General features: G+C 45.2%; 1 protein-coding gene across 11 annotated transcripts in view; it reads right to left on the bottom strand.

The window, feature by feature from the left end:
* The window catches only part of LOC124002875 (rap1 GTPase-activating protein 1-like), a 161,639-nt gene that overhangs the window by 2,840 nt on the left and 148,005 nt on the right, over window positions 1-10,794 (bottom strand). For 5 of the 11 annotated variants that reach the window (XM_046310659.1, XM_046310652.1, XM_046310653.1 and 2 more), the window contains 10 exons: window positions 10,248-10,403; window positions 9,532-9,603; window positions 9,343-9,429; window positions 8,885-9,028; window positions 7,776-7,895; window positions 5,089-5,198; window positions 1,027-1,143; window positions 740-875; window positions 484-595; window positions 287-387 (listed from right to left, as the gene is read on the bottom strand). In XM_046310659.1, coding sequence (XP_046166615.1) covers window positions 287-387; window positions 484-595; window positions 740-875; window positions 1,027-1,143; window positions 5,089-5,198; window positions 7,776-7,895; window positions 8,885-9,028; window positions 9,343-9,429; window positions 9,532-9,603; window positions 10,248-10,403 — 1,155 coding nt within the window. Of the gene's footprint in view, window positions 1-4; window positions 53-286; window positions 388-483; window positions 596-739; window positions 876-1,026; window positions 1,144-5,088; window positions 5,199-5,809; window positions 5,891-7,775; window positions 7,896-8,884; window positions 9,029-9,342; window positions 9,430-9,531; window positions 9,604-10,247; window positions 10,404-10,794 lie in introns of all 11 variants that reach the window. The other 6 variants (XM_046310655.1, XM_046310654.1, XM_046310663.1 and 3 more) reach the window with 5 other exon arrangements.

The following is a 10,794-nucleotide window of genomic DNA, read 5'->3' as shown; positions in this document are numbered from 1 at the left end:
GTACCTGCTAATGGACATCCATGTACTGATCAATGGGGAGAGGCTAACAGTTCTGGACACAGACACAGAAAGAGAAGGACAATGTTAACAAATACCACAATTACTGAACAACAATGAAGAGGAAAAGTTTAGGGCATTTATACATTTATAAGCAGATTTATAAATGGTTATATATACCTGTATGTACGCGGAATGAAATCTGTCTTCCAATGTACACAGCTAGTACAGTGAACGAGCAGAGATGTTACAGAGGATCTGATTATTAAATTAGTAAAACCGATCTCACCGATGATGACTTATCCTGTGACCGCTCTGTCTTGTCTCGGCTCTCCGCCTTTTTGAGCTCTTCCCCTTTGCCCCCCTCAGGCTGCTGGGACCGTGCAAGTGCTGTCAGGAAGGGGTAGACAATGGGCCATCATGACAAACAAACTCAACTTTTGGTACCTTATGGCAGTATTGAAAAGAATTCATGAAACAACTCACCTGGAGAGCTGCCCTGGCTGGTGGCACTAGTACTGCTCACACTATCCTCTACCCAGGAGACGTACGCAAATGAGTCTCTCTTGTGTGGTGTTCCAGAAAAGGACAGGCTCTCCTGCAACCAACAAAAGCACAACAGAAATTGTCAGGATCTTTAGCTTTTCGTTCATTTTTGAGTGTGTCATTATTATATTGACATGACCTCTATGTGATGTGTGCTGTATGCTAGGGATTGATGGTCGAAAAGAGGGGCACCTACCAGTCCTGTGTCATACTCTTCGATGCCCTCGTTATCGTGTTCCTCCACCACGCTGGCGAAGCTGCTGGCGTTGGACGAGGAGCGGGACAGATCTTGGGCCTCAGGGATAGAAGGGGCCCTGCAACACATGGCCAAACTACACACCAGGGTTACTCTGACGACTCTAGCACGCACGCACACACGCGCACGCACGCACGCACGCACACACACACACACACACACACACACACACGCACACACGTTCTTCAGCATGGGCTTGACAGCACTATTAAGTACTGTCTATTCACCTGTTCTTTGTTGTGGGCATCTCTGGTGAGCTCTGATTAGATGAGTTCTCTGATTTGGGGTCCTGGGAGATGTGTCCACTGTCTGGAGTCCTCTGTGTGCTGGGGGACACTTCCCGACTGAGATAGGAGGGGATAGAGAGGTATCAGGATGGGCTCATAGACTTTACTGCTAATCAGTGGAGGCTCCTCAGAGGAGGAAGTGGAGGACCATCCTCTTCTATGTATTTCATAAAAGTAAAAATGATAAAACACTGAAATGTTATGCTTTTTAGATTAAACTACACTACATATATTCATATCACCAAATAATTGATTAAACCACAATGTTTTGCAATGAAGGCTTACAGTACTGTGTAAGGTAGTACCATGGTGTAGCCATACGACAGCTAGCTTCCGTCATCCTCTTGGTACATTGATTTCAATAGAACACCTAGGAAGGAGGCTCTTGGTTCTCACCCCCTTCCATAGACTTACACAGTAATTAGGACATCCTCCAACCTATCAGAGCTCTTGCAGCATGAACTGACATGTTGTCCAACCAATCAAAGGATCAGACAAGGAATCTAGTACTGAAAGCATAAGCTACAGCTAGCTAGCACTGCAGTACATAAAATGTGGTGTGTAGTTGACTCAAAGAGAGAGAAAGACAATAGTTTAACCGTTTTGAACAAATGCATTTCTTCAAAAATGAAGGAGAAGCAAGAGAGAGAGAGAGACTTTTTTTTCACTTTCACTTACTTCTCTAGCAAATGCCTGTGGCCAGTTCAGTTACTCAAACACCCGGCTCAAACAAAGGGATGCTATGCTAGCTAGCTGGCTATGACTATCCAACACAACACTTGAACTCTTCCAAGTCAAGGTAAGGTTGTCAAGGTTTTATTCAAGGTTTTATTCATTTATTGCCACCGGGGCCTGATGGTGTAACTGCTTACTGACTATACACTAACGTTACTGCATGATTGTAGCAGGTTTACTAATGCATTAGTTCTATTAGCTATGTTGACTAGGATGTTACTTTAGCTAATATGGGGACAACGATGTAGTATGTGTGTAGGTAGTGGTTATGAAATGGTTTGGCTTGGAAAGGTTTTTCCGCCTGGTCACATACAGCTGATGTGTTGTTCATTGAAGTCCACACATAGAATGAAAAGGTGAGATGAGGAGAGTGCATAGAGGCAAGAAGGAATACAACGAGGCTGCTATGAAAGTGAACTGTGTTTATGCGTGATCAGGGGTGAATTCATTCTGCCGATTCTGTTGAAAAACGTTTCTTTTAAACGGGGGATAAAAATACCTATCAGAGCCCTTGCACCATGAAGTGACATGTTGTCCAACCAATCAAAGAGAATCAGTCTAGTACTGAAAGCATAAGCTTCAGCTAGCTAGCAGTGCAGGTCAAAAAATGTGGTGAGTATTTGACTGGGTTATGATATTTGACTGGGTTATGACAACACATCAGACAGCTGATGTGTTGTGCACTGAAGTCCACAAGCTAAGGGAAAATGTGAGATGAGGAGAGTGCGTAGCTGCGAGAAGAAATTAGACATTGATCAAAAGGACCATGCTGTTTCTATGTGGCTGCTAGGAAAGTGAACTGTGTTTGTGTGTGATCAGGGGTGTATTCATTCTGTCGAACAACTTTACTTAAACGGGATAAACATTCCTGAATAATTCTAATAGAAAAACTTGTTTGCAACTGTTGGACTAATGATTACACCCTAGATAAGCTAGATGCAGACAAGAGTGTGCAAGGCTGTATTGAATGTGTCACTGTCTGTCCATGTGTCACTGTCTGTCATCTCACTTGTTCTTCCGACCTGTGTTTTAAACGTTCATTCATGTAGCAAACTCATGATTGATTTCGGGAAAATTAGAGTATCATGTGGTAGCCTAAACCTATCGATTTTACTGTCACGCCCTAACCGTAGAGATCCTTTTATTCTCTATGTTTGTTTGGTTAGGGTGTGACTCGGGTGGGAAAGTCAACAACCCACTACAAACGGACCAAGCAGCGTGGCCAGGAGGAGCAGACAGAGTGGACAATGGAAGACATTCTGGAAGGAAAGGAATCTTGGGTGTGGGAGGAGATCCTGGCTGGAAATAATCGCCTGCTTGGAAACAGGTGGAAGCAGCGAGGAAGGCAGAGGCAGCTAGTAAAGAGGCGTAGTATTACACAGGGTCATGGCTGGCAAGGAATACCCCAAGGCCACTCCAAAAAAACGTGTGTGGGGGGGGCACGCGGTGAGGTTGGCCGAGCTACCTCCCCGTGCTCACGGTAGGGAGGGTTGTACTGGTCAGGCACCATGTTATGCGGTGAAGCGCACGGTGTCTACAGTGCGCATTCACAGCCCGGTGCTGTAATATTCCAGCTCCTCGCATTGGCCGGGCTAGAGTGGGCATCCAGCCAGGACGGTTGGTGCCGGCTGAGCGGTCCTGGCCTCCAGTATGTCTCTTCGGCCCAGGATATCCTGCGTCGGCTCTGCGCACTGTGTCTCCAGTTCGTCTGCACAGCCCAGTGCGTCCTGTGCTAGCACCCCACATTTGCCGGGCGAAAGTAACCATCCAGCCAGGACGGGTTGTGCCGGCTCTACACTTGAGACCTCCAGTGCGCCTCCACGGCCCAGTGTATCCGGTGCCTGCTCTACGCACCAGGCTTCCAGTGCATCTCCCCAGTCCGGTGAGACCTGTTCCGGCTCCACATTCGAAGCCTCCAGTGATTAACCATGGCACGAAGCCTCCAGTGATCCATGGCACGAAGCCTCCAGTGATGATCCACGGCACGAAGCCTCCAGTGATGATCCATTGCACAAAGCCTCCAGTGATGATCCATGGCACGGAGCCTCCAGTGATGATCCATGGCACAGAGCCTCCATTGATGATCCATGGCCCGGAGCCTGCAGTGAGGATTCATGGCACAAAGCCTCCAGTGAGGATCCATGGCACGAAGCCTCCAGCGTTGATCTGCGGTCCGGAGCCTCCAGAGACGATCCCCGGTCCGGAGCCTCCAGCGACCGTCCCCAGTCCAGGGCCTGCGGTGAGGGTCCCCAGTCCGGGGTCGGAGCCGCCTACCAAATATAGATGCCCACCAGGACCCTCCCCTATAGTGTCAGGTTTACGGCCGGAGTCCACACCTTTGGGGGATAGGGTACTGTCACGCCCCTGACCGTAGAGATCATTATATTCTCTATGTTTGTTTGGTCAGGGTGTGACTGGGGTGGGAAAGTCTAGGCTTCCTGGTTCTTTGTTTTTCGCCGGGTATGATTCTCAATCAGGGACAGCTGTCTAATGTTGTCTCTGATTAGGAATCATAATTAGGGAGCCTTTTTTCCTTTTCTCTTTTCTCATTGGTGGTTGTTTTCTTTGTTAGTGGCAGGTATAGCCTTACAGAGCTTCACGTTCGTTTTGTTGTTTATTGTTTTGTTGGCGACATTTAAAAATAAAAGAATGTACGCTTACCATGCTGCACCTTGGTCAGGTAATTACCTTGATGACGATCTTGACAGTTACATTGAACTGGGTGAATGGAATATGAATGACAGTCACCTAAACATGCTGTAATAGAAATAAGCCTTGCTCATAAACGACACTGACCGCCACTGCCGCTATAATGCATATCAGTTTATCGATGGGAAGAGTCAAACACCAACACGTCTCTCCAGTCACCTGGCATATCTTTGAATGCCTCATCTCTTTACCCCAAAGGTTGTGTGTTCGAATTGCGTCGTTGACAACTTTAGTGTCTTAGCTAATAACCAACTTTAGCTAAACACAACAATGCATTTTGCAAGTACTTTAGCATGTTAGCTAGCCATACTCTAACCCTAACCTTAACATATCCCTAACCCTTAACCTATCCCTAACCTTAATCTACCATTAACCTGCTGGCTAACATTAGTATGTGTCGCCATGTTATTAACGCAATGGCGACACAGTTGACCACCATTCAGAGTGACTTGGGGCATTGGACCGTACTTCTGGTATGTTTCATTTCTCCATCTCTTTCTATGCTTTCTCTCTGACACCCCATGTTCCTCTTTCTTCTCCATGTATTCCTCCTCTCACCTCCTCTCCTGCACCTCCTGGATGTTCTCAATCCCGATAGCGCTGCTCCGTCTGGCACTGAAGGGCCCAGACTTCTTCCTGGTGGGGCTCTTCCCGGGAATGATCAGAGACTGGGGAGGAGTGGCAAGGTTAGTCAGCCACAATACTATATTCCTCTAGCATGATTTATATAGTAGAAGACAGAGGCTACTGTAGGGCTATAATACACGACTCGGTTTGTTTTACATTCAGTGAAAATGTGAACTCCATTCAAATAGGCATTTGTTGAATGGCATTTGTTGAATGTCATTGAGATTCTGCAGCACAATGACTCAAATGCCTTCAGTATTTGATACTTGCTATCTACAACACATGAGAACTAAAATGAAGTGACAGTGACTTGTTGGTGAAAGACTATTTGAGATACTCCATCATGTTGTATGAGTGAAAGAGAGGAATTGATATACAAAGGTAATAAACCAGTAATTATTTTCACAGACCTTTCCACTTTTGTGACGGATACTCTTCATAAAATCTTATTACTTAAATTTTAGCTTTCTTACAACCCAGTGGTTTTACCCCACACTTTAGATATAGAAAAGGCTTGCTTAATAAATGGCTATAAAAATATTGGTTTTAGCAGAAAGCAACAGTAATTGAGTCATGCAAAGAGACATAGAACTACACAAGTGAAGAAAAGAGCAGAGAAATAGCACATTAGAAGGGAGATTTATACATGAACCTCTTCTATTGTTCCTATCCCTATGGCACTGCCGCGACGTCCATGATATCTACTGGGACTTTTCCCTGGGACAAGCAATGACTGAACCACACAGGGGAGGAGGAAGCAGAGAAAGAGAAAGAGGATGAGAGTAGAAGATACAATAATACCCCACAACAATTTCATGCAGCAGGTACCATTTGAACAGCAAGGAGCAAATTAGAATGAGCTCACAGTACACCATAAGACACAGAAGACAGGAGACATATTTAGAATGTGAGCTCACAGTACACCATAAGACACAGAAGACAGGAGACATATTTAGAATGTGAGCTCACAGTACACCATAAGACACAGAAGACAGGAGACATATTTAGAATGTGAGCTCACAGTACACCATAAGACACAGAAGACAGGAGACATATTTAGAATGTGAGCTCACAGTACACCATAAGACACAGAAGACAAGAGACATATTTAGATTGTGAGCTCACAGTACACCATAAGATACAGAAGACAGGAGACATATTTAGAATGTGAGCTCACAGTACACGATAAGACACAGAAGACAGGAGATATATTTAGAATGTGAGCTCACAGTACACCATAAGACACAGAAGACAGGAGACATATTTAGAATGTGAGCTCACAGTACACCATAAGACACAGAAGACAGGAGACATATTTAGCACATATTGAAAGGCCATTCATATTGAAAGGCTATTCACATTGAAAGACCATTCATATTGAAAGGCCATTCACATTGAAAAGCCATCCACATTGAAAGCTGGACTAAAGTTAGAGACAACAGAGTGTGGAAGGAAATTGAATAAGATATAGCATATGGGCAAAATAGCCCGTGTAGCTTGGTCTCACTCTTCTTTCCTTGTAATGACAATGAACAAACACAAGGAGGAGTTTGTCAAATCACAAAGTGGACCTGTTTAAATAGGTAGATGAGAGGTAGAGAGATGGAAAGGAGGGACAGGCACAATCCAAAGGGCAGATTTACTTTTTGGAATGTAGGAAAAAGTCATTAGTAAATCCAATAGTGAATCCACAGCTGTTTCTTTGGATTGCATGCCAGAGTACTTGCAACCTGTAAAGTGACACAAAGTGGGAAAAGATGCATGCATACACTTCTTATCTCGACAACTGCCTGCCATGTACAGCTCCATGCCAGACTGGCTTCCTGCAGTGCCCATTTAACACACATGACAGCAAGGTAACAAGGGAGGGCAAGGTAACACTCATGACACCAAGGTAACAAGGGAGGGACTCTGGGTAGTCTGACAGCTAAACTCATCTCTTCGCAAATGAATCTCAGGTTGCCAGAGAAAGCAAATCAAGCCTCACAATCTTATGAGATGCAAAAGTCCACAAAGTCTATGAAGTGGCACAAAGGGTTAAAGGTTCTTTGAGATCATTCACATAAAATCAACTTTTCCAAAAAGCACACCACCACCACCTTCTTATAGCCTCAACAGATCTGTGAGCAGATTATACCATCATACCAAGTCCAGTTACATCTAACATCTCTGATCATCTAACAACTGGATTTAACTATATGAAATGAATATGATTTAGGGTGGAGCATGACTTTGTATGACATGGAAGACACATTTCAGATGAATGTATTCAGTTGTACAACTGACTAGGTATCCCCTTTCCCATTCTCATGACATGAAAATAAACACTACTGTAAAAGAAACAGTGGTTCATTTGATAATGCCATGGAAAAAGTTATGGAAAAAGGCAAAACTATGGTGATGACTGATATGAGGGTACCATATATGAAACACTGTGTTTAATCAAGGGATTTGAGCACAGGTAAGTGCAGGAGGCCAATGACTATCCCACAGTGGAGAGAGGATAGTGTATGTAGTAGTTGGTATTGGGTGTTGTTAGAGGAGGGTCCGTGTCTACTACAGGGGAGTCAGTAGACAGGCCCACGTGGGCCTCTGGTAATACCAAAAGGGTTACTTACTATCCCTGGGGTTTTGGGGGTCTCGGTAAAGCTGCTACTGAGACTAGTGGAGACAGTGTGTGGCTTCTTGTTACTGAGGCCCATGGCATCCATAGACTGGCTTCTGCTGCGGATCACCCGCTACAGAGTACAGAGAGAGATGAGGAGACACGATCGGTGAGTGTGTATGGACCCTAAACCTCGCCTCAACCACACTAACCCTGAATTCTAATGATAACCTGTGATTGAGATTGTGCAGGACCGTATGTGAACACTTGAGAGCAGTGTAGATCAGTGAGAGGGAAAGAGTCCAAAAGAGAGAACATGTCTTTTAGTGGAAGAGAGGAGACAGTTCCAGTGCTTTACACTGACAGGCAGGTTTGAATGAAGTCTGAGGGTGGCTATTCAGAGGAGAGTGCATAATAATCCTGTAATGTCTTTCAAGTGTTCAGTAGACTCATCCATGAATGATGTGCAGGGCTGGAGAGAGACTGACAGAGAGTAAGAGAGATGCAGAGAAAGAAAGAGAGTGGAAAAGACACAGGGAGAGAGAGAGTGAGACAGAGAATAAGAGAGAGGCACAGACAGAAAGAAAGTGGGAGGGACAGAGAGAGACGGAGAAAAGAGAGCAAGAAAAGAGAGAGAGAGAGAGAGAGAGAGACAAGACAGAGCCAGAGAGGAAGAGAGCAGAGTGGCAAATGGGGAGCCATGCGGGCAGCCTCATCCGCTCCCTAATGAGAGGCCATTACAGTGTTCGTCAGAGACACACAATCACAGCTCCTCCACTGCCATGGCTCACTGCCCTGCCCAAGCTCCACCACCCTAATGGTCATTGATGGAGGACTTAGAGTCAGAGTGCTGGATGCACATTGACAGAGACGCACCCAACTCTCTGATCCTCCTCTGGTCACGTGACACAGTGGGATACGATATGGCAATACCCAATCTTCAACAGCATCAGCGCACTTCCAGAGAGCAAAAACACTTCCTTTTCTGCGCCTTATTTTTCATGCATGAATACCCAGAATCCCTTCCAGGAAATAAAGAAAGCATTTATTTTCCAATATTCAACCTCTCTCATGCAGGTCAAGTCCCCGATTAAGCTTGCACCTCGCATAGTAGGGGGTTACCTTAAAGGACTCAAAGAAGCCCCCTCCCCCCCCCCCGGCCCCATTCTCCAGTTTGTCCTCGTCCCCTCCCAGGCCCATCATGGACTGGCTGTTGATGTGTAGCTCCTCATACAGGGTCTCCAACAGGGCCGACCGTGTGCGCTCCTGACAACAACACACACTCATCAGTCAGAGGATAGTGTCCTCAATAAAGTGTCCTCTACACTCGTGCAGACAATTCTGCAGGCATTCAGTGTCCAATACAGTTCAACACATGAACGCACACACAGAGACACAAACATGTGCCTTTACAGAGATACCAACAAAGGAACATGAGGAACGGCCATGATCCAGTCATTCCCCCCTCACATACAACATCCACACAAACACAGACAGACGGTACGGTAAATGGTGCAGTGAGAGCAGCGTGACTCCGCCCCCACACTGCATAGCATGCCGTGGCACGCTCCTGCTCTCACCTCCAGTTTTGCAAACTTCTCAGCCTTGTAACAGGCATATTCCGCATTGATCAGCTTAGTGAACAGGAACTCATGGAACTCATGCCCCTAGAGAAGAAAGGGAGGGAGGAGGAAAGTCTGAATGAATATATGTTGTCCCTCTCATGGGCTCACCTAGTTTATCCATTATTTAGATTCATGACTTCTCACCTTTCTAAAGATGGCCGGGTCCGGTAGAGCGGGTCCAAAGAAAGGCACATCATCTCTCGCTGTCACCGACACCTGGAGGGATAGAAGAGAGGAAGAATGTACCCAAATGACAACAGTCCATATGACACCACTAAATCTGTCACGCCCTGACCTTAGAGAGCTTTTTATGTCTCTATTTTGGTTTGGTCAGGGTGTGATTGTGGGTAGGCATTCTATGTTCTTTTTTCTATGTTTTGTATTTCTTTGTTATGGCCGAGTATGGTTCTCAATCAGGGACAGCTGACTATCGTTGTCTCTGATTGGGAACCATACTTAGGTAGCTTTTTCCCACCTATGTTTTGTGGGTAGTTGTTTTCTGTTTAGTGTTCTGCACCTGACAGGACTGTTTCAATTTAGTTTTGCACTGTGTTATTTTTGCTTCAGTGTTCAGTTCAATAAAATCATGAACACTTACCACGCAGCGCTGTGGTCCGGTTTTTCCTCATCAGACGACGATGACCGTTACAAAATCACATAACACTGACTAGCCTCTATAAACATTTATGAGGCAGGTAATAGGCAGGAACAAGCAGGACAGTTAGTTCCAGTCAGTTACTGATTGATATCTAATAAGGAATATGCAGGTTGCCTTGGGCCGAGTCTCTATGTATTGAAATAGGACGATTGAACAGGTTTATAGACTGTGAGGAGTCCAACTATCCCTCGGCTAACAGTACCTTGTATGTGACATTGTCTGAGCAGGCATTCTCCACCTGCACCACCACATAGGCATGCAGGAAGTTGGAGGCTATCATGTCTGGCACAAAGGGTGTGTTTTCCTCCTGAAACAAGATGGCCACGATGTCGTTGCCTATGTGCCTCTTCCTCTGCAACTGCAAACACAACATTGTCACCATTATGGATATAAACTTTACCACTACATTTAAGTCAGCCAAGAACACTTATGTAGATTAATTAAATAGATAAATACTTCACTAAATGCATAGTCTACTACAGAAACAATTTGTGATTACTAATTGTAAGTATGAAACATCTATTGACAAGCACGTTTCATAAAACAGTGGCAGTCATGTGAAGCATATTGATAGGCATAGGGCGGCCTATAACCCATTCAGTGATTGGAGACTGAAAAAGACAGGACCTTTTTCCCTGTACTGTGATTATAGACCTCTGCAGCTTAGCTTCTTGCTCCCTAACATGTGTTGACTCACTGATCAGTCACCAGTTTCCATGTTATTCTGCACACCATTGTCAACATGGGGG

This window comes from Oncorhynchus gorbuscha, linkage group LG18 (genome assembly GCF_021184085.1).
Source record: "Oncorhynchus gorbuscha isolate QuinsamMale2020 ecotype Even-year linkage group LG18, OgorEven_v1.0, whole genome shotgun sequence".
Classification (NCBI taxonomy): domain Eukaryota; kingdom Metazoa; phylum Chordata; class Actinopteri; order Salmoniformes; family Salmonidae; genus Oncorhynchus; species Oncorhynchus gorbuscha.
Note: the sequence above shows the minus strand (reverse complement) of the source record. Positions and strands in the feature narration are given on the sequence as shown.